Raw genomic sequence first — 25,317 nt, 5'->3', positions numbered from 1 at the left:
TCGGAAAAAATTGGATAATAAAACTGAACCAAATGTATTTTCACTGTCCAAGTTTAGAAGGGCTTAGAACTATTTCACCAGGTGTTGGTGTTTTATTTACCATTGTTGTGGGGTTTTTAATTTCGTTACGATGTACACCAGACGTTTCTGGTTGAACATTTATAGTTAACTCATTTCTTTTATGGAATAATGAGGAAGGGGTAGTTGTTGTTAACGACAAACTTGTTTCCATTATCGACGTACTTGTTGATGTTGAGGTCGCTGATGTTGTCGTCGAACTAATTGCTTGTGACTGTTGATTTAATGGTTCACGCTTACGATTTATTTTCGATTTAGATATAGACGTATTATTATCACTATCCTTATTCACATCCACTTTACATATTGTTGTTGATGTATTTTGTTTAATAGTTTTATCATTTTCATTATCACTAGATGATGAAACACTGCTTACATCATCATACATTTCTAAATTTTGTAATTCAATAATTGAATCAGCTTTTGGTAATGAACTATTATTATTAGTTTTAATTGTTTGTTTATTTAGATCACTTATTTCACTAACTTCAATTAAATGGGGTACCCCTATTGTTGGTATCTTTGGTTTCGGCACTACATTTGTTTGTTGTTCATTTTGTAAAAATAATGATGTGGTCGCAATATTTTGTGATGTACTTGCAATCGGTCTACTATTATTTAAACCGGTTGCAATCGATACCCGTTTTTTATTAGTCTGTTGTTGTTTTCTAAGTAATGATGTATTATGATCTGCCATACGAAAATCTTCATTTGGCATTTGATTACTATTACGAAATCTGCGCGAACTTCCACTACCAATATGACGACATCGTTTACGCTTTTTTCGACGAAAACAACGTGATGGACATACACATAATAGTATACGCACTAAACAGCACAAGAAACCACAGCCAACTAATGTAGGGCCAATTAATCGTAATTCTAATGTTTTGAAACCTTTTTCACCAGTACCTACAAAAAAGATGACAGCGCCAATTGCTACTGTACCTAGGCCGACATATAAAAGTGCATTGGCTGCTGCACTTTGGTTTCCATATAGTCCACCAAGAATATCTTCTTCATCAGAACTTCCTCCATAAGACGCATCATGAATCTGAAATATTTAATTATTTATTTTAGATCAAGGCCGACACAATTTTTTAATCAACATCTAAGACGCAGATCGTTTTCGCATGGGATTTTTCGCGAAGTGTTTTAAATAGAATATCGAAAAAATAAGCTATCCGCAGATACATTTTTTTAAATGCGTCGGTTGGTTGGGGGATTAAGTCTTCCGAAACAAAAAATATTTGTAAAAATATATAAAAATTGTGAAGTTTATAAGACACTAATAGAGAATTCTAAATTAAAAATGAAAAAGTTTTTACATTTCCTTGAATATGTGTAGATACAAAAGGAGTAAACTTCTCTCAAAAAAGAGGAATTGTACTGAAAATGGTTCAATTAAATTCAAATGGGTTTTTAGTAAACAAAAAAAGTTATTATCATCTCTTGTCAATACAGCCTGTGTATCGGAAAAATTAAATTTTTGAAAAACATGTACATGTTATGTTTTTACAGAATAAAAAAATCACTTGTAGCATATCTAAAACTATAGTAAAAAACACGGTTGGTTTTCCTATGTGATCGCTACTTAGAAATCTAGGCTAAAATCTTCATTTCATCGTCGATATACTCAAAACTATGGAACAAGAACGTTCTGCTGATGTTCAATTTATGATGCTGTTAGCACATGGAACTAATTAATATAACAATTATGCATAATATTATCAGCGCTTCCACCAATTTATTTTGAGTTGACTATTTTGAGTTTACGTGATTATTTTTATGTACTGTCTTCAGTTAAGTATGTTATGGGGAAATTATTTTGGATGTATAAAACTAATTGTATTAAATTACCTTAAAAATATCGAGCGGGTATTTTGGAATAATGATAATTAAACTATAGAGATAAAGTAAACTACATATGTATTCATCTACTTTTGAAAGTGAAACCGTGTGCTTTGCTAATAAAACTTTAGCTTTTATTCCATTAATTAATTTCGTTATCCTTGGACCTTTTGACCAGACTTCATTTTAAGGGTAAGGAAAAAGTGATCTTGAAGATACTCTTACACTCGAAGTGTTCTCTTAGAATCCGAAAATTCAAAACCATTTTATCATTAAGTTGTTTTGTCATGTGTCATTAAGTTACATAGCCGTACGATTTTTCGTTGACCAGATATGAGCGATTTTCCTAGGCGGAAATATGCCAAATTCCAAAATAATTCTAGACGTGGATTGTAAAATTCTGTAGAAAAATAATCCTTTTTTCCTTTTACAAATAATCTTGAATTTGCATGACATGATTGACCTGTCGAAAACACTTCGAGTATTAAAGTGTATTTATCGGCAACGAATCTTCAAGCTCTTTTACACCTTTATGAGCCCTGGTAGAGTTTAAAAGACCAGGGATAAGGAAGTTATAAACCTGCAAATACTGTGTATTTTTAATGAAACAGAAATATATCCTAAAGTTTCTTTATCTCTATGTTTTAATTATTAAAAGAAGTTACTTCTAAATTTCTAATCGATATTTTCATATTATTTACATGCTGGTTGTATTTGGAAGTGAAATGGAAAATGGTGAAAAAGGGTAATATTAATTTTAAACAAATTATACAAACTAGCTGATTATCTTACTCTGTTACGTTTCATCCATCGTAGGTGTGCCTCAGTTTGTCGAGCACGATGACTGAGTGCTGCTTCAGTCAGGGAGCCACGGCGTTCGCGTTCGCGTTCTTGCCATGCCGCACGACCCTGCGAGCACTGAAATTCCAGCCATGAAATATATAAATATTATGTTTAACTACAATACTTAAATAATACAAATATTTTAGCGTTTTATGAATATTTCTTTAAAGGATTATTAAAAATTTTATTCAACATTTGAAATAAATGGTTAGACTATTACTCCAATCATCTAAGGTTTTAACCTCGGAATCTAACGGAATAGGCTGAATTTTTGATAGTATTAAGATTAAAGGTCGCACAAAATTAGTTTTTTGATAATATCTCGTTTCCTTTGCCTTCAATCGCGTTTACATTTATTATAAAAGTTGTAGAGAATTTTCTACAAATTTTGCCCGAGACTTGTTTTTGTACGTTGAACCGTTTTTGAAATAGAGGGGGCAGAAGATTTTGGCGACCTTTAACTTTAAATACCTAAGGACGAGCACACGTCATTTGAGACAACATTTGTACTATCAAAATAAACGTTTGTACAAAAATTCAGCTTATTCCGTTAGATTCCTAGACTGGCCACTTTTTTTTTACTAAGATGATCGGGTTATATGGTTTTTTGAAGTTTAGCTCATACAAACTAAAGTATATTTTTCAACTTTTTACACAACCATTAATTTATATATCGACAAAAAAGGATTATACAATGAAACTGAAATAAATTTCTTGTATTTGTTTAACGTTATGTATAGTTTATGTAGTATAAGCATTATAAGCCCTAATCTACACTTGACCCAATTTATAAGGCACGTATTTGAATTGTTAATAAAGTCTAAATATTCATGAATTCTTTGTACAAACTATGAGTTTACTCTGTTTGCTAAGAATTTATACGCATATAAATTGTATATAGTCTTAGAAGATAAGGTGGCTATATCCATGATATCTAGAAATTTAGATATAATTTTTGGGCATATGTCCATTCTAAAAGTGGAATTGGTTTTTTCTAAACATTTTTTTGTAAGTTAAAAAGTTGTATAATAAAGATTTTTCCAAAACTGATCCATTTTCATTTGGCAACCGACAAAGCATATCAAGATACAAATTTGAAAGGACTTATTTTAAAGCTACATAAGTCTTAGTTTAATCAATTCCAAAGAAGCTGAAAAAATCTGTAAGAAGTCCTTTACTTTTTATTTAACTATCGCAAATGGGCCTATTTCAATCTTTTTTACTTTAAATATCTTGGTGATGACTAATGAGTATTATAAGGCGACACTCATTGTAAAGTTTCAATTGCGGACATAATTTTCATCAATTCTCAGATTTTATAGTGATTTAGATAAGAAAGATTCAGCCAAAGTTTCAAAATACCGAATAATTCTCGAGATATAAATATGGTTAAGGACTTTTGTTAACGACTGTTAACTGATAATTTTGTTAACGATTTCAATAAAAAATTGAATAGAAAAGCAATAAATTGATTGAGTATAAGGTATTTCGTTAGCTTAATTGTGACTTCCTTAGTAATCACGAGGAAAAATCACGGCCAAGAAATGTCTAACGTATATACGCATGTCTTATCGTATATATTCTTGATTTTGTTGTTAAATTGTTTCATAATCCGGAAAACGTTACAAGGCTATGAAAAATTTATTTTATTGCAAATAAGTTTCAGTTCTACTTTTAAGTGCGATTAGAATCTCTTAATCCGTTGACATTCCCTATATATTACAGAAATTACGCGTATTGTTTACTAATTAAATGGATATAGGAATATTTTAAAATTAATTGACAAGTTTTATTTTCAATAGCAACTACTAAAAATGTGGTTTCGATGTAATTAAAAAAATCGTATTTATTTGCCTACGTGTTAATCATCTTGGAAATATTAATCAAAATAAACATTAATAATAGGGCTTTTCATTTACAAAATGATTCTTTTTTGTTTCAGACTGCTTTCAATCAAGTAAAGACGTATCTCATATCTTCTATTCTTGTCAAAAAGCGCAGCTTGAAAAAGATAAAATATATTTAACTTTTTTAGGTTGAATAGTTTTTTGACAACTGTCCGAAACAAAAGCAAATCGATGAAAAGGTCTATTGTCAATTTATTTACTCACCCGTATATGCTATGGCATATGGTGCCAGGGGCGCACATAAAAGACTGAGCAAAGGAAAGCTAACTATCTTTTTCGTAAGACTCACCTTATAATATTCTTTAAAAAGGATCCTTATAAAATTTTTAGCTAGGTATTCTCAGTAATTGAATGGTTCAGCTAGGTACCTATTTCGTAGAAGTGGATATTCGTGTTTTGCATTTATTTTAGTGAACGAAAAGTAGACAAGATAATTAAGGCGACCACTTTTCTTAATTATTCCAAAATAAAATAATTTTGGAATAAGTTTATCAAAATTATATTTAAACAAAACGAAAATGTGATTTTTAATTTACAATATTTTAAACGTATTTTCATTTCACATTAATAAGTATTTTAATTTTAAATACAACTATTATGTCATTGTCAGCAACATCTGAAGCAGGAGAGCATAAATTATTACTTCTGTGACTACTATGCAGATTACCTTCTTCTTGAATGAGTAGTTGGTTAAGTTGGAGAATCGTTGTTCTAAAATATTGGACCAAGTTTTACTGAATGGATTAGAAGTGACAGAGGAAATAAATATCTAAAAAGTCAGTGAATTTCGATGTAACTGATAATATTTTCTGACTGCCAGTCCAAAGTCCTAACCAGTTGACAGAACCTTTAAGCCTAAACTTACTTACACAAACGTATGTTCTCGAACTCCAGCACTTAACGAGGGAAGCTTAATAGTTCATGTGAATATATGTGTTAATGGTTTTATTAATAAATGGAAAAAGAAATTTTTAAAAGTAACCCCAACGTATTTTCTGCTTAACACTTTTATAGATGAGTGGCGTTATTTGATTAAATTGATTCATTTTATATGAATGCTTTTAACATCCTGGTTGATACTCCAAACTGAATAAATTATGAACAACATTGGTACTTGTAAAAAGAATCAATAGATTCAAAAGAATAGAATCTTTTAAAATATTCAAGAAAATCCCTACAATCAGTATCGTTCAATTTAAAAATAAACCAGAGTCATTGGTAAAAATAATTTGTGATTACACCCCTGTATTGCTAGATTGTTGCTTTTCTTTTCCAATTCAATTGTTCAAACAGACCATAAGTCTATAATGAAGTGCAAAATTCTGTGATAGTTTTCACGTACCTCCAGAAGAATTGATAAAAGTAAGTTTAAATTTAAGGAAAATTGAAGCTTTAACCGCATTCCAAGTCTCGCCGTAATGAATATCGAAAGTAAAAGAAAGTCATTGTCAATACTAGATATAAAAAAGAATGGCAGGAAGTTTTCAGGTCTCAAATAGGTTGAAAAATGTATTTATAAAAATTCATTTTCTTTCAAAACATGCATACTTTTTTTTTCTTTTAATATATACAGTAGAAAATTTCTTTGGACCATTGTGAATTTTTTTTACTAACTTCCCAGAGGAAGTTAATGTAATGGGGTCGATTTTGAAAATCTACAGTTTTACATATACCCCGGTTTCTAGGCCTTAATATCCGAATCAAACTTTCCAATGTGACATCTGTGTGTGTTTGTGCGTATGTGCGTATGTTCGTTCGGATTCTTTTACTTCGATTATCTCGCGAACTAGTTAACACGTAATCGCGTTTTTAAGAACTGAAAGAGTTTTAAGCAGAATTAGTTGAGCCGTTTTTTAATGGTAATAAAAAAACTGGAATAAACTGAATAAACAGAATCTGAAGAATCTATGAAGGCTAACAAGACCTTTTTTTAATGTTTTTTCCCCTTCTGGGAAGCTGGTGGTGTGGACTACAGGGGTCGCACTCACACAATTTCAGTACCACACCGACTATGTAATGCCAATTTATATCAAACTTATCTTTTCCCATTCTTCTAAAAGCAGGTAAAAAAAACACATAACTATAACTTCATTATAAGCTCACGGTCTAAATGAGAATATAAAAAAACTGGCACACTTTGAACTTTTATTTTACCATTAGATTCATTTTATTTATTGACAAAATAATTTTTGTTGTGTAGTAGGTATGTAAAAGGTGATATGTATATAAAACAAAGAAAGATAGAAAATCTAATACTATCTCATTATAAATATATAAGAGTGTATCGTTGGTAATAAAAATGGAAAAATAACGTTGTTGAATTTTCTTTCTGTTCGTACAGGTGAACCGGCGACACGCAATCTGAGTCTAACTCTATAGCGATAAAATTGTGTAAGGTGTGCCTGTAATATCTTTTTTTTACCTCTATATAGATTTACAATTGGTTTATGTTCTTGTGTCGCGCTTTATCAGTACATTTCACTGTCGAAATCTGTATACCATATATATGAAATATACCACGGTATACTAAGTTTAGTCCCAAGTTTGTAACGCTTAACAATTTTGATGCTATGAAAAAAATTTTGGTATAGGTGTTCATAAAATCACCTAATTGATCCATTTCCGGTTGTCTGTCTATCTGTCTGTCGTCGTGCGTATTTGTGTGATTGATTTGTGCGTAGCATCAATATTTTTAAGCGTTACAAACTTGGGACTAAACTTAGTATACCTTGCATATTACATATATGCATGGTATAAACATTACACTATAAAAAATATTTCATTTCATAGAATAAAAAATATCGACATAATTTACTTAAATAATTAATCTAAACTTTGATTATTTCAATTCTTTGAAATAACATGTAACAGCGTTTGGCCATGAGACGTTATTCACATAGCCAAACACTGTGGAAGGTTTTGTTCTGTTTCGTTTATTTATTTTTAAAGTGGATATAATTAAATTCCGGAATAATTGAAAATCGTTATACTTCAAAACTATACATTTTTGGTTATAATAGCCATATAATTAGTACTAGGCACATTTCGTTTTATTGCTTTTAGGCTTCCAAAAAACTTGTGATGAAAATCAGTTGTGAAGTTCATTTTAAATTTAATTAACCCCCGACTAAAAGGAGGGCTGATACAAGTTTAACTTATCTGCGTGTTTGTGTGTCTGTCGGCGGCATCATAGGTCCTAAACGGATGAATGAATTTTGATTTTAGTTTGGTTAGTTTGAAAGACAATTTGATGAGAGTGTTCTCAGTTATGTTTCAAAAATGAGTTTAAGAGTTCCGTACCCGATGACAACTAGAATTAGTGTGAAGATCTTCAAACAGCTGAGCAGATTTTTTTGAAACATAGCTAAGAACACTCCCGTTTCAAACACCTTTCAAACACAAAAAAAATCAAACTAGGTTCTTCCGCGGTTAGGAGCTCCCATGCCATAAACAAATCGAACAGACTTTTTTATGGCAGCGTAGCTCTTAAATAGTTGAATCGATTTCGATTTGTGTTTTATTTATTTAAAAGGTATTTTAATCGAGAGTTTTTTTTAGTTTTGACGTGATGGTCTTCAAAGGACAAAGAATGAGACAAAATCGTCTCCTTTTTCGGAGGTGCGATGCCGCAAACAAATCGATCAGACAGGATTTTATGTCAGAGGTTTCTTTAAATTTTAATTTAATATTGTCTATTATTATATTCAGTTTATTCTTTATATTTTTTTTACTTGTTTAGCGTTTTCTTGACAAGAGCATCTTGAAGTGTAGAACGCAGAATTGTTTATTTTTAGTAAAAGTTCGATAAATCTGATGGATCACGGGAAAAACTTAAACCACTAATGAAGTAAAGATATATACTTATTCATTCATTTGTAAACAAAGTAAACTGAGTAAAATGATTACAGAATCTACCTACATATTAACACAAAGCACCAGAGTACACTAATTTGATCTTTCGAATAGTTATAAAAATTAAAAAAATAAAAATAGTCGAAAATTTGTTGAGTACCTATGTTTGAATATAGAGGTCTTGTTTGTGTTAAAATTTATTAATATTAAAATATAATACTGTATTTTGTTACACTTTACTGTCTAAGAAGTAAAAAAAAAATTATAGGTTTAAAAGTGATAAAAAAAATCCCAATTATTAACCAAAAAAAAAGTGGGTACTTTTTCAAAATATTATTTCATATCAACGATTTTTAATGAACTTCAGTTCAAACAAAAACACGAATTTCCACTCTAGTGATAGGTATTTTAAAATTTAGCTATTTAAATTAATAATAGTGTAATTTGATTATTTCGTGATTCTTTACATTTATAAAAAAAAAGAAGCATATTGGATACTAGTCGATTAACAGTGGCGTATTAGGGTTTATTTTAGTATAAATTGTCTGATGAAAATGGTGAATGGCATGAAATAATGCAAAAAAAATTATTAAAATCACTGTAGTTAGTTGCAAAACGAACATATATATATCTAAAAAAATTTTAAATTTAGTAAATTTCTTTATTCCAAGGAAAATAAAAGAGAAATGTCCAACGACCTTAAGCAAAATATTGGAAAATTAAGTTTACAAAAAATTATTACATGATAATGAAGGTTTTAATATATCAAGTAAATATTTACGATTTTAAAGTTCTACTTTTTTATTTAAAATTTTGGTATGTGTTGTTTAATATTTTGCTACTAACATTATGTAGTTGCATTGCAAATTTTTCTAAAATAGTCGTGTATAATAGTTACTAGAATTTAACAGTTGACCGCCGCCGTTACTAGTTGCGTCTCATTAGCTTGTAATCAATCTTATTCAACTTTATTAAATAGTAATGCAATTAGTATTCATGAATTATTTATTAATTTAACTTTTGTTCTATTTTATTACAACTTTTATAAAAATTGAAAAGAAATAGTTTTATCATAGCATGCCAGTTGTTCATAATTCAGTGATGCCATTTTTACTCTGAAAATTGTAAGACTAACAAAAATTGGAAAGACCAATATCACATTTTAAAATAAAAAATAAAAAATAAAAAAACAAATTAAAGGAAATAATTTAGAAGTTTATTTTATTTATTAAAGATATTATTTTATCTATTCGCTGTATACCCAGACTAATTAACAATTTCGAAAAAAATTACACAATTGTTACGTGTATGCATGAATCTTTTAAATGTTACGTTCTTGTACAGACTTGGAAATAGTCCTAGATTTTACTCGATGATAAAATTGGCGAAAAATTTACACAGCATGGCAATCCTCTGAATAATTATATTTCTAAATACACGACATATAATGTATTTAACATTACGATTACATCGAATCTGTTCTTTTTCATTCATAGCTAAAATCTACCCAAAAAAACCATTCTTACAGCTATCTTGTAATGCATCTTTTGTAAAGCATATGGTCATTGGTTTTCATTGTGCATTTGGAAACATAACTTTCCAGATGATTTTCCATTGATTCATTATTTGAAAACATAAGTTTTCAGCCAACAGTTAGTGTAATGTTCGGTGCATTTTTTAGTCATGGCTATAGCCGAGTATAAGCGAATAGATTAAATGCCGCCGTCAAGATAGTTCAAAAGCTGGAGATTTTGATGTTATATTATTGGCATATTCATAGATCATCGTTTGATATATCACTATTTTTAACAAAATTCAGACGATTACCATTCCATCGTGTTAAAATTTATTTCTCTTTTGTAGGTTGAACAAGAACCGAATATAACAAATGATATATTAATTACACTACAATACTGATACAATCGATTAATCGTGGCTACGATCGATACCAATAACAAATTTTGTCAAAATCTCTACTTGATGAGTTAAGTCTACGATGAATATTAAAGGGTTATTATCTAAAACTATAAAATTATCAAAATGTATGTCTATAAAGGTATTTTCAATAATAATGCTAAAATCGAATACATTTTGAAAGTTTGTATATATGATCCTTAAAAATCCTTAAAAAACATTATTGATTAGAAGATTAATAAAATAATTTTGATTCATGCATGATTAATGGAAGAAACAATCATTATATAATTTAAATAAGTAAGTCATGGGATATGATCGATCTTATATGGATTATGTAATTTAAAAAGTCTCGGAATGTCTAATATTATAATCGATGGGTCTCGATCTCGATATGATTGAATATTAATATGATCGATCATTTTTTGTTCCAGAATACCAAAAAATTTTTATGATTTATGCTTGTGTTTTCAATTGTTTCTATGTAAATGGTATAGTAAATGTAAATTAATATAATTACTAATTTAAATTAGAAAATAGTATTAAATTCTTTCAATGTAATACATATATACAATCCATAGACTTATATGTCCATCCATATAATTATTTTAATAAAGAAGTCTGTCGTTACTATTGTAACTCTCTGAAATAAAACTCATGCACGTAGCGAATAGATTGAGATTCTTAGCTTTTAGACATCATTAATACAAACTTTCAATATTAACTATGATATTACATATATGTGATCAATATGATTAAATGAGAAAAATTTTACAAAAAATTAGATGGTTATTTTGGAATCTGTAGTACTACCTGTTAAATGTTACACATCCCATTGAATTTTCTTGATCACATGTACTATATAAGCTTTGGTGTATCAGATGCTGAATTATGTCATATATTATACCTAATGCTATTTGCTCTATTTTGTTTCTGATTTATTTTACTTTTTTTTTGGTAAAATTGAAAATAATTGTGTTCTTCTATACCTATTTTTATTTAGTAGTAGTAGTAGTAAGAGTGAAAGATGTGCGTATACAGGTAAGCGACACAGTGCGACAGAGTGAGAGGAGAGCAGATACACAGTAGCACAGTAGCGAGTATTACAGCTGGAAGCACACTGAAGACAGAAATTATTATATTTTTATTTACATTTATATATATATTTTCTTAAAGTTTCAAATTCTCATGAGATTTTCAGTTTACGATCATTTTATTTAAATTCTTTTCAATATATGGAAAAATGGATAGATAGACTTGATAAATTTGATAAATTTGGTTTCTTTAATATTTTTCGTTTATAAACATTTCGAATATCCATGAGAATTTTGAATTACAATTTATATCTAATTTATATGAAAATATAGAGATAATTTTTTTGAAAGCACAAATCACACTCACACCATAATAAAATTATATATTTTTTTCATCCAGTAAGATAATAAGAAGTATTTACTAAATTGTGCTCGTATTGGAGAATTTAAATAGAGAAACAAAGAAGCTTAAAGCAGAAAAAACTTAAATACTAGATATTATAGTTTGTAAATTAAAATAAAGCAAAAAATCATGTTTTAGTTGTATTCTAAGGTGAATTGAATTGTTAGTGTCAATTTTGAGAAAAATATTATTGATAAAATACATACAATTAAATTTTTGCCTGTATTACATATTTATTTTTAGAGTGATTTTTTAAAAAGTATTTACATTAATATTTCGCGAACGATATGGAATATAAAAACCGGAAAACATGTAGGCGGTTTCATGATCTCACAGAAATCAATTTTATATTTTAAATGGAAAAATTTATTTTTTACATATCCTTTGTTTAAAAAAAAGCAACGTCTTTTCCATTCTTATCCATAAAATGGTTAAAAATTATAGGCAAAGAACAGAAAAAAATTAATAGACCAAATTCACTTATTTTATGAGTGAATAAAAGTCTACTAAAAGAGTATTTTTGGATAAAAAAATTAAATGAGTGGACACTTTTTAAAAAAATCCCCTGGTAGATAAATATTTCAATAAATATACTTTACTAACACTATTTTTGATTAAAAAAACAGAACGTAATATTTTTATGGGGATGTAACCTTTATCATTTTTATATTATGCGGCTTGGGATTAGAAATTTTCAGATTATAAATAAAACTCTAAATGGTTTAGGCTAAACGTACTCTACCGCATGCAATGATTAACAACCTCATGCAAAAACTCAAAAATGTGCTTTTATAGATTTCTCCCGAAGGTTTTTAACAATTAGATTTATTTAAGAATTTGGCGGTTAATTTTCCCTTCGTGTTTGGTTTTGGCATGTATTTCGATAAAAATTCTTGAAAATATTAAGCTAGCTGTACTTTTATATATTTGAATGCAGCTTACCCAGTAAAAAAAATTTTAACAAAAACAAAAACCGACTTCAAATAACTATTCCAAAACAAATTAATATGCACTAAAAAGTAAAGAAATAATTTCGTATTCTTCTGAATAACAAACAATCATCAAAATGTTTCTTCTTCTAAGTAGAGTTATTCTAAGTAAAAGATAGACACCTGTTACTTTTAATGATAAAAAGACATTTTTAACTTCCACTCCCGTTTTTGCATAAAACGATATATAGTTATTGTAATCTGGGCAGGAGAAACAAATTTTAAAGTTTTATGTTTCAAAGTACGTAGATTATGAAACATAAAAATAATTCTCCCCGCCGTACGCAAAAAAATTTCCAGAGTTTATGTTCGAAACTATAAGAGAAAGTTGAAAATTGATGTTACCTATGTAGCTTTAAGTTTTTGGTCTTTAGTGCCGAATTCCCTCATTAATTATTCTATTAGATAGTATTAAGGAGGTAAAAGGGGTGGAAATCAATTTTCCAAAAAAAACATTTAAATCATTTTCGTCCCTTTAATGTTATCAAATCGGTTTAGTATGAAATTTGGCACAAGAAACTAACTTGAACTACCAAACGGGAAACTTCTATCTATTATAGTTTCAAAAAAGGCTCGGAAAACCTCAGGGTACCAAATTCCGAGAAAAACGCATAAAAGGTTTATTTGCCGATATGCAAAAGATAAAAAACGCGAATAGAATTTTCTGTTGAATCATTTGTAGTGCTTTTTTACATGAAAATATTTATATCATAATTAGTTGTCTATGATAAAAGTAATGAAACTATGTATCCACACTTTAAGTTTATAAAGCAATGAAAAAAATCAATGTAGGTTTTTGTATAACCTTGGATAAGTATGACTATTTTTTTAAATTTCACTATAATATATCATACGTACATTTACAAAAATTGTAACTATAAATAATACCTAGGTAATGTTTTCTATTCAAATACTGGGTGTAAAAACACACCGGTGGCCCAAAATATAAAAGTTGATAGGTTCAAAGAGTTGCACTATTTAATGACCTTAAACTTGACTTTTAAGTGGATTTTCAAGGTAATTTTAAACCTAACTTTCAAATGAAAACACCCATTTTTTTACATCGAGTACGAATCAAGCACAAAATTGTACGTTGAATGATGTATTCATGTTCCGGGATAACATTGAGGCTAAAAGTCTTCAAAATGTAATACTTAAAATTAAAAAATTATACTAAGTACTTGCTTTGAAATATACTTTGAAGTTAATTTTCGTCGTTTTTAAGGCTCTTGAAGTCATTTTACACGACCTTTAGGCTTAATGTTAGTCATGTCAAAAATTGGTGCTTTTATTTGAAACTCTAAAGTTACCAACCTTGAAAAACAACTTCAAGATCAAGTTTATGTTTTTTTGCCATTCATTTTTGGGGTACTGGTATTTTTTCTATACCCTGTATAAAAGTTAAAAGAACAAATACATACTATTAATTTAAACACGCATGCATATAAAAAACAGGCTATTCTCTATATTTTATCATGCTCTTACATTTAAGCAAGTATACATCTACCTATCTGCGTATTATAGTTCAAAGAAAGGACCTCGCACTTTCCTTATCAGGAATGGTTTTTGGTCAAACTTTCTAAAAATATGAATAAGGTAATTGTAATAGTTTGAAAACTGAAAACTTTTAAAAACATAGTTTTTGTGACAAGGAGGGGATATACCAAAAATTCTAAATAAGAAAATAGAATAACAGTTTTCTAGTGACTTTTTCGCGAAAGACGTTTCGAAAAGTGTCTTTTATTACCTATGTTTGAGCTTTAACCCCTTTTTAACTCTTAATATCCCAAAAATCTGAATTTTTAGCACTCTGTATTTGTTAAATCCACAAAGATTACTAGAGTCTATAGTTTCAGAAAAATGAGCCAAAAGCCGTTTGTTTAAATTTCACAAGGATTACTAAAATTTATAGTTTTAGACAAATAAGGAAAATGTAGAGTATTTTAAAAATATTTTACTCTTTGCATTACATTGTAAGTTACCATTACAGTGCTTGCCATGGTAATATGGTAATATGATTCCATTTTCGTGTAGTTATTGCGTATATGTGAAATTGAATTGACGAATTTCTAAATTATATATATTTGCATTGAACGAACCACTATTGTGCCCTAGCCTCAAATTAGTATGTTTTAATTTTTATTATCATTCAAGAACAATCTTAAGCCTACTGCTTAAAAGTAATAAGTATAATTCATGCATTAACTATTTGAAAACTATTTAATGAACTGTTTTTCTATTAATGAACTAATTTCGGAAAGTTTGTTAATGTCTAAAAATAATAATTTTAAGTTTAATTCAAATTGAAGTGGTAAATCGTATTACTGACAAAATTATAAGGTTTTTGTTGAATTATCATCAAGCATTTGTGCATTGAATACAGCTTTCGAATGGTATCAGTTAAATTTAAATAGTTTTTCTCCAAAGATATACTAATTAAAACATTAAAACATTGTTTACCCTTAGTATAAAGCACTAGGGAATGATAAAAGTTCATGGATTCAAAACTAGAAACTACCTACAAGATTACAAGTGTGATGTTAGAGAATTAAGTTCGTACATTTTTCTCAGAGATACAGCTGTTTGAAATTTTGATGTTATTAAAATAACCGTTTAATTATTTAGCTGAGTATATATATATGTTATTTTAAGAATGAAATCTGAACTATAAATATAAAATAATTATAATATCAAAGCAACAAGTTGGACAATTTAATGGTGGGCCAGTTTTGATATAAACAACAAATATTGAAAGTTGATTAATTATTCATATACATTTAATTAAATTATCAATCAGATTGTATATGTATGTATAAATATTAGGAGATCAATCAATAAACTTGAATATTTAACTAATAAACAGAATGAACGAAATAATTTTTATTACAGAATGTCACATTCAATTTCAATTTGTCTCTGTTTTTATTCGTAAGCCTAAAATTCTTCTTTTCCTCCTTTTAATGGTAGCCATCCACAAAGAAGGAGTATATAAAATATTAAGATTTATTGAAAACTTGGAACAAAATGAAAATTTGTCATGGCATAAAAAAATTTGCACATTGATTGAACTTTTCTCAAAGCATTGCTTTTAAGAATTATGAATTCTACCAAATATTGCCTGTATTGTTGTAGTTTTGATTTGTTGTTGTAATTAAAAATGCTAACTATAAAATCCATAGAAATGATCGATACTTTTATTCTATACAATTCAAATACACTACAATTATGAAAGCCACAAAAATAAACAAAAGTTTTCGTGAATAAGTGTTTTTCTATTTAAAAATATGAATACACACTTTAGACGAAGAAATTTACACATTGGAAGATGAAATTTCTGTTCACTAATACATCTTACCACACTGACAGCCTCCTAAAAGTATTTAAGATGTTGTTCTAGTAAGTTCTTAAAACTTCAAGGGGGCACAAATTCAAGAAAAATACATTCTGTATAAAAGTGTTATACTATTCATAATTAAATACATGATATTGATTATGTTAATTTAATATTGAATAAATAAAATTATATGGATAGATAATTACAATTAAACACATCAATTATTATAATTGATTATCGAAATATTTATAATTAAAGTTCGGTGTGTTAACGAAAAGATTGTCATTGATTAAACACACAAATGTTTGTAATTTATTTAATAATAAATAAATATCATTAAAATTAGTGGAATTTTGTAAAATTTACGTCCAATTTACTAATAAAAATTTCCGCTGGCTATATTTGATGAATACTTGAATCTCATAAAAGGATTTTATAGTTAAATGGAAGAGTGTCGCGAATAATTTAAGATTTAATTTACTTGTTATTACTTCCCTGTGGCACAATCAAGTAAAAATTTTAATGCAAATTAAAATATTTACTGAATAATTTAAACTAAAATCATTAAAAATTTGCTGTGTTACGTTGAGGCTTTTTGAGTTTTACTTATTTCATCACATAAATAGGGACTTTTAAAAATCAGTAATACGATTTTAAATTATTATTATTTTTTAAAAATAAAAACCATTTTTATATAAAGCTACATTGCCTACAGTCATTCTTAATGTAACTAATTAGTAAAAAATTAGCCAATTACGCTAAGTGCTGTGAAAATATGCCTTTAAGATATATCGGGTGTTCCATTTTAAAAAATCAAGCTATAAATTTCGATAAGTTTTTGGAAAAAATATCTAAAAAAAAGTTAAAGTTTCTCTGCTAAGAGGAGGATATTCCACCAAAACCGTAAATATGACCTGGATTTGCAAAGGTTGTTCTGTTCTACTCATGCCTGAAAAAATGAAAGATCAACTCATGCTCCGAACTGATAATATATACAGGAAAGTTTCAACATTGAAAGTTATTCTTTATGAAATAGAATTCAAACAACTTTTGTAAGAAACATTTTTTCGTAAACCTATCAAAAACAGCAGAAACTGAAAGCATAAATCGGTCTATAATTAGCCTAAATTATCAAGGTAAACGAAAAATGTTTCTGCCATAAGATGTTTGTTATTTCAAAAGAAACTTGCAAATTAAACTTTTCATTTATCTTCAATCGGTTATGAAATAGTGTTAATTTAAAGGATATTGCAAGCCTAGGTCAAATTTAGGGCCTCTGAGATATGTCCGACTTCAACTAGAACAACTTTTTTTTGCGTCATTTTTTCAAAAACCCTTTCAACTGAATAATTTTAAATGGGCCACGCGGTACATAACGTGAAATTATAAAACAATATACTACTAAAACTAGTACTACTAAAACTCGAATATAAAGAATAATATTATTTTAACAATCTCTTAATGCTAACATGCTTTAAAGTAATACGAAATTATTGTTAAGTTTTTAGAATATAGGAAAAAAATTATTAAACCAAAAACTAGATATGGTAAATTTTCGTCGTACCCTATACTTCTCGCATTAATTCAATGACAAATAACGTAGTATACGTGGCTATGAGATGCTCGCTTTTGATACGAACAAGTTTTGATTGAAACATAGAAAGGATGATGAAGGACTTACTGTATTGGTATAGATATATATTATACTGTATATTATGCAAGAAGTCTAGCATACAGGCAAAGTTTGACAGATCTGGTTCTTGGTAAAAATGAAAAATATGCAAAAATTATGTTTTCATAAATTCAATGGAATTAATATCTAGATTTGTTCAATTTGAGAGAGCACACAAAGCGTTTTAGAATAAATCTTGTGTATATAATTATGATTCCTAGAATATAATTTGTATCAAAAACTAAAATCCTAGAACACTTTGAATAATCATAATTTTTAAATAAATCTTACTTAATAAAATGAATAAAATAATATTTTGAATAATACATACCCACGTGGTACGTCCTGGAGGTGGTTGTCCATGTAGTGGAAAATAAGGGGGATACCTGGGGAATGGAGCTATTTCTCTAGTTGCCACGTGGCTTGGAAGCTGTTGTGGACGATTTGGGCGTTTGCCCTTACGTCGTAATCGCTGTTTCTCGCGGATCAAAAGTGCGGCTTGCATACTGGCCGACACGGCTGTGCTCATCGGCGCACTTCACACCACCATGAAAATTGAAACCGCATTGACACTGTCACAGCGGTACCAGCTTCCATAATTTTATTATACACCATGATGTTTAATATATTTGATAAAATTTGAGCAACGTATCCGTCATATTTTTCCATTATAGCCATTTCCACAGTTTTTTTATTTCCCATATTCAATGAAAATATGTGTAAAATATTGTTAAATAAAATATTGTCGAGGATTGTTAATTATTGATAGTAAATTTTTGTTGTTAAACTTTTATTTTTCATTTGTATAGGAACTTTATCACCTTTTGTTATCCAAAAATTTATGTAAATTTTTTAGATGATTTCAAACGAATTTTCATTAAAGTGTTAGCACTATACTTTTTTAAACATTGAATATTGTTAAATTTGATAAGTAGAAATCTTAAATACATTTTTTTCTTACAACAGGTTAGAATTAATAAAAATATTATTTTCTCATGAGATAATCTTTTAAATTTTGTGTATGCTGTATATAATATATTTTAATTATATGCTGTAAAAAAGTAAGTAATTCAGGCATATAAGGAAAATAGTTGTATAAATTTTGCAGTTAAGTGAAACCCCAAACCCTAATGTAAATTTATAATATAACTAGCTTGATACCCGCCCGTTCCACTAGGCTTAAAAGTAAAAAACACCGCTTTATAGCCTCCACCTCTCTTGATGTGCACAGTTTTCAACTTTGTTAAATGTAAAATAGGCATAACTCAATGAGTATATCAGAAAAGTTGACCATGAATGGTTTGACAATTAGTATTTAGAAGTTTTGCAGAATACTTTAATTTATGGTTCAAAATGATGATTATATAGACCTGCTCCATCTATAATCATCATTATGAACCAAAAATTACCGATTTCTGTAAAAAATGTCAGATTAAATTAAATTTTTTTATTTTTATACCATGTATATATGAAATATACACAGTATATTAGGTTTAGGCCCAAGTTTGTAACTCTTAAAAATATTGACGCTACGAACAAAATTTTGGTATAGGTGTTCATAGAATCACCTAATTATTCCATTTCCGGTTGTCTGTCCGTCTGTCTGTCAACATGATAACTTAAAAACGAAAAGAGATAACAATCTGAAATTTTTATAGCGTGCTTAGGGCGTAAATAGTGAGGTCGAGTTAGTAAATGAGCAACATAGGTCATTTGGGTCTTGGGTCCGTAGGACCCATCTTGTAAACCGTTAGAGATGGAACAAAAGTTTAAAAGCAAAAAATGTTCCTTATAAAAAAATAAACAACTTTTGTTTGAAACATTTTTTTGTAAACATTGCTGTTTACTCACGAGGGTGCTAATTAGATGCAAATTTCAGAGTATGTATTAATATGGGAATATCAGTTACGTGTGTGTGGCTATTTAAGAGTGGATACCTTTTTTTATTTACGAGAAGTCAAAAAACAAACGATAGTGTCATCAACACTGTCTTTACATGGTATTTTAATAATTAACTCAGTCAATTGTTTGTTTTCACTTGTTTTAAAATATATCTTTATAAATTATAGCTCATGTGTTATTCTGAAGTATGAGCTATAATGCTGTACAGTTTCATTAAAAACCATTCGCTAGTTTTAGCGTGAAAACGTAACAAATAAACAAACAAACATTCTTACTTTCGCATTTATAATATATAGAGATAGAGATAGAGATTTATAAACTCATTTTCTCCCCTCAACAATTAGTAAAAGACTAGGTAATGGTGATAGGTTTTATTCGGTGATTTTCTCAACTTATTCCTCCAATAATATAAGCCTTTACATGTTCAAGAATACTTGGAGGTATGACTGAGTAAAATCTGTCATCGGCCAGTCAAAAACCAATAAATTTCTCTTAATGCCGTTCGGACGGTGGTTTTTAGTAAATAGCTCTTAGTACGAGTAAATAAATAATTACGAAGACAATAATTACTATCTATTCGCAAGTTTCCTTCATAGGTTTCCCAGGTTGTTTTTCATTTTACCCTACATGCGTTTATTTAAGTAAATTTTTACCAATAATAATCTATTAACGAATAGTTTATGTAACCTTAATTTTGAACACCAATGGTAACTGAGAAAAACAGAATAATCGAACGCTAGACAGTCTGTGTAATTAATTTGTAATTAAATTCCTTGAAACGTGTCTTCATCATTTGTCAGTAGTATCTTATTTGTAAATGAAACGAAGGATTCTTTTAAATAAATATGGTGGGAGCGCAAATAATTGAACATCATATAAGCCATAGATATATACTACATAACTTAAATGCACTTCCACCATTTTATTACTGCTAGTATTATTAATTTACCACAAATATGATGGCAGTGAGCATTTTTTGGAATTATTTATCATAATTAAAAAATTTATGGATGAAGTCCTTAAAATTATTGAAAACCTTATTTGCTATTTTTATAGGTTAGGTTAGGTTAGACATACCATCGTTCATTATCAGGACTGGATTGACGAAATGAAAAGTTCGCCAAATGTCTAGACACCGTGGGAAAATCAAAAATCCACAATCATCGTGTTTATTGGCGGATTTCCGAATGAAATGGAGCTTTTGTTTTTGTACTGATGATAGAAATTTGTAAAAAATCTCTTTAAATGTTCTCTTCAACATTTAAAGAGGTTTTTTTTTTTTCAAATTTCTATCATCGGTACAAAAGCAATAGTTCCATCTCATTCAGAAATCCGCCAATAGACACGATGTTTGTGAATTTTTGATTTTCCCACGGTGTCTAGACATTTGGCGAACTTTTCATTTCGTCAATCCGGTCCTGATAACGAACGATGGTATGTAGGTAATACGAACTTATTGTGTAGAATATAATAATGAATGTAACAATGAAACGATTGAATTCTTTAGTAGTTTCAAAGATATTGTTAGTGAATTTTAGAATACATAATATCATATTCTCTAATATGTAACATAATAGGAAATTACAGTATTAAATTCCTACAATTTCAATGGTAGACGTAGGATAACCTATTCAATTATTTATATTTTATACTTCGAAACAAAATTACTTTTTTATTTTGTTTTCAAAAGTATGTATAATGGCCATAAAAATAGGTTATTATTATTCAAAAATTTTAATACTAATAAAAAAACAAATTAATATTATACAATATGACAACCGAAAATTGTTTGTATAAACATCGAATAAAAAAATTTCATCTTTAGTATTAAGAATAAAATTATCCACTAATAGTCGTGTCACTTTAGCATTTCATAGAGAATTTTTTTGTACCTCAATCTATCGAGCCCTTTTTTTTTTTTTTTTTTTTTTTTAAATGATCAGGAAGGTCCTTATATCAGAATCTTCCTCTAACTTTTTGCCGCTAGAAAGTTTTGGTTTTTGCTATGGGCCAAATATTCAAATCATTAGAATCCATTTATGAGGTGATTTTTGAAAATTTTAAAACCTTGAAAATATGGGCCAGAAACGTATACTCGGGGATTTTCGGGGTCTCTGATCACTATTCCGAAATCAGATTTTCGATATAATTTCCCCCTCTTGTGGTAATTTACCTCGCTGGTCCAAAATTGAAACATTCTGTAAATATTCAACAAAATGGATCAAAAAAGTATACTCAAGGGCTTTTGGGGTCACTGAGCACGATTCCGAAGTTGGAATGAAGATGTACTCCCCTCTTCTGGGGTTATTCGCCCCCGCATGTCCAAAACAGAAGGATTCTGTAAATATTCGACAAAATGGGCCAAAAAAGTATACTCGGGAGTTTTTGGGGTCACAGATCACGATTCCGAAGTTATAATGGGGATATACTCCCCCCTTTTTAGGGTTTTTTGCCCTTCGTTGACCTAACAAAGCAATTTTCTGTAAGTATTCAATTTGGACCAGCGGGGTGAATTACTCCAGGAGGGGGGAAGTATAATAAAATTCTGACTTCAGAATAGTGATCAGCGATCCCGAAAACCCCCAAATGTATGTTTCTGGCCCATTTTGTTGCATATTTTCAAGGTTTTGAAATTTTCAAAAATGACCTATTATAACAATGGGCTTTTTTGGCCCATAGCAATGGCCAAACTTTCTAGCCGCAAGAAGCTACATGTAGATTTTGAAATATGAATCTTGCTGAATATTGCTGAAAAAAACAACTGACCCGATAGGTTGAGGTACATAAAAATTCTTCATTTTAGCCTTTTTTTGATCTAAAATGATTCGTCTAATATATAAAAAGCATAGATAATTAGAGCAATTCGTTCGATATTATACAGCAGGCTTTTTTAACTGTTTTTCTAATCATATGCATACACGATGAGGTAGAGAATTTCGATGGACCTTGATGTATAATACATGAGATTTTTTTTGTTATAATTTTTGCAATATTGACACTTTTGAAATACTTTTCCCAACTTGTTACATAATGTTAGTCGATATAAGTTTCAAATGTTGAATAAATATTTTCAAACACGTAAGTAAAACAAATTTTGTTTATTTTGAACAAAGTACCTCTGAAAATGGGAAATCAAGACTACCACAATCATATTTATCATGTGAATCATCATTGTAACCCATAATATCCCATCTTGGTCTATCTTCATTGTAACCCATTTGATGATTTAACTGATTCTGATTGTCATACGACATATGATTGTCATCGAATTCATGTTGCGTAGCATCCCGATGGCGAACACTACAACGTCGCTCCAATGGTTTCCCACCAACATCATCGCCAACATCAGCACCACTAATTGGTAGTACAAGGGAAGACTTTGCAATAGCAGTTGGATCGATAATACTATCTGAACGTTCTGGTGGTTCGGGTATTAGGAATTTGTGATGTATGTGTGTATGATGTGTATGGTGATGCGATGTCGAAGAGGTATGTTGATCAGTGGGTGAGAATGGATGATTTGGAAGTATATCTTTTGTGGCAAATACACATGATTGTGAATGATGTATTTTGGTTGTGGATTTGGCTTTTGATAAATGACCGGAAACTGTTTCTGAAGGCTTTAATAAATGACTATGATGATGAACATTTGAACTATTACGTCGAGAGACAGCACCAGGTGGTTTTAAACCAGTAGTTAAACTTGAACGTTCAGCAGGACTTGATTTTGGTTTATTTATACCAAATTGTTGATTTTGATTATAATAATTACTTGGTAAATTATGGAATTGTTTGCTTTGTGGTGTACCGGATGATAAATTTATTTTGGATGCTGATTGTACACATTTACTACTGGGTATACCTGATTTACCACTACCTGACCCTGTTGCTTTTGTTTGTAATGCGGCAGCTTTCTTTTGTTTTTGTTTTTGTCGTGCTTGACGACTGGCAATGGAGGCACCACCTGCAGCCGCGTACATTTTATAAAATTATTTTTATTTTTTAAAAGTAAAAATTTTAAATATTTAATTTATTTTTTGTTAATTTAATTTAATTTAAAAAAAATATATTTTTATTTTTTTGTATTTTAAAAAATGAATTTTCATCGATATGACTGCGTGTGTAAATGACTATTGTATACAATTTTATAAAATTACCCTTTGGTTTTTTTTTTTTAATTTTTTAATATTTTTTTTTATTTATTTATTTTTTGGTAAGATTCGATTGAGCGTTAAAATTATTTTTATATTAGGTTATGTGTTTTTTTTTTTTAAATCCCTAAATTATTTTATATAATACCGATATATAGATTATGTCTCAAAATGTCTCTTAAAACGAGACTTACATTAAAGTTTACACTTCTACTTGCATATAATAAGCTCATACTAAATTTAGTTAGTTTTAAAATGTGTTGTATGTGACAATGATGACGTCGTCAGAGCTTTTGTAAATAATCAGGCCACAAATCATTCATATTTTCTATTATATATATAATATATCAATTATAAAAAATTAACAAATAAATTTATATTCATTTTTTCATATTTTATCAGCTATAAAATATAAAAATTGCTTCTATATAAAATTTTTCTTTAAAACAATTCAGTTTTCTTGCATTAAATATATTTTATAAACTTAATCGGCGATTTGAAATAATCATTATTTATATATATATATATTTAATAAGTAATATAATGCAGCCTATGGTTTAATTAATAAAACTACAGGCCATATTTTTTTTGTTTTGTTGTTGTTTTTTTTTTTTTAATTATATCTCCAAAAAGATTTATTTATTGTCATATATTTTTTTTTTATTCAAATATTAAATTTAAATTTAATATATACGTTAATAATTCTAAATTTAACAACGTTTAACATTTAAATGAATAACAATAATTATAGTTTAAAACCTATTTAAAATTTAAATAAGATTTTTGATTTGTATATTGCTCTGTCTCTGTCTAACAATGCTTTGTTATTTTTTTTTATAATGGAATTTTAAATATTATTTACAAATCTAAGGATTTTTTTTTTAATAAGACACATAGTGGATATTGCTTTGCTAATTACTTACTTTGTATTTGATTAAGTAGTTTTAAGGGTAGAAAATATTAAAATTTTGTTTTTCTAATACGGTTTTTTTTTGACACACCACGCATTTAAAATATTTCTAAAAGTGCTTTTCTAATAATTCATATTTTTTAGTGATTATATAGACATTTATATAATTTTTTTTTTCTAACAGTAATTAATAAGACTTTGGGCGTATATGTTGTTGTTATTATATATATATAGAGAGTTTTTTTTAAAACATTTTGATTTTAAAATTATTAAAATTGACTGTTATTTTTAAAATATGATTTTTTTGTGCGTTTTTTTGTAGATTTTTAATTTTTATTTCAAAATTAAAAATATGTATAACAAAAATAATTTTCGGGTTTATTTTATATTTTATATTATTTAAAAATTTGTTCTTTAATAACAAGTTAAATAAAATATTTGATTTAAAAATATTAATTTATATGATAAAAATTAGTT

General features: G+C 28.4%; 1 protein-coding gene across 1 annotated transcript; it reads right to left on the bottom strand.

Moving 5' to 3' along the window:
* Positions 1-40: 40 nt before the first annotated feature.
* LOC123296069 (probable serine/threonine-protein kinase dyrk2) lies at positions 41-23,738 on the bottom strand. The gene is made up of 3 exons (XM_044877531.1): positions 22,896-23,738; positions 2,722-2,847; positions 41-1,132 (listed from the first exon to the last, which is right to left on the bottom strand). Exons 1-3 carry the CDS (start codon positions 23,031-23,033, stop codon positions 41-43), a joined length of 1,356 nt encoding a protein of 451 aa, XP_044733466.1. The 5' UTR covers positions 23,034-23,738.
* Positions 23,739-25,317: the final 1,579 nt, after the last annotated feature.

This window comes from Chrysoperla carnea, chromosome 3, assembly GCF_905475395.1.
Source record: "Chrysoperla carnea chromosome 3, inChrCarn1.1, whole genome shotgun sequence".
In the NCBI taxonomy this organism is placed as follows: Eukaryota; Metazoa; Arthropoda; class Insecta; order Neuroptera; family Chrysopidae; genus Chrysoperla; species Chrysoperla carnea.
This window is presented reverse-complemented; position numbering and strand designations above follow the sequence as displayed.

Excerpts from the sequence above, each read along its gene's own strand:
- LOC123296069 (XM_044877531.1), bottom strand. The coding sequence starts at position 23,033 with ATGTCGTATGACAATCAGAATCAGTTAAATCATCAAATGGGTTACAAT. Across the intron at positions 2,848-22,895 it reads TTGATTTCCCATTTTCAGAG|TGCTCGCAGGGTCGTGCGGC; the intron begins GTACTTTGTTCA and ends CTGGAATTTCAG. Across the intron at positions 1,133-2,721 it reads GATGGATGAAACGTAACAGA|ATTCATGATGCGTCTTATGG; the intron begins GTAAGATAATCA and ends TAAATATTTCAG.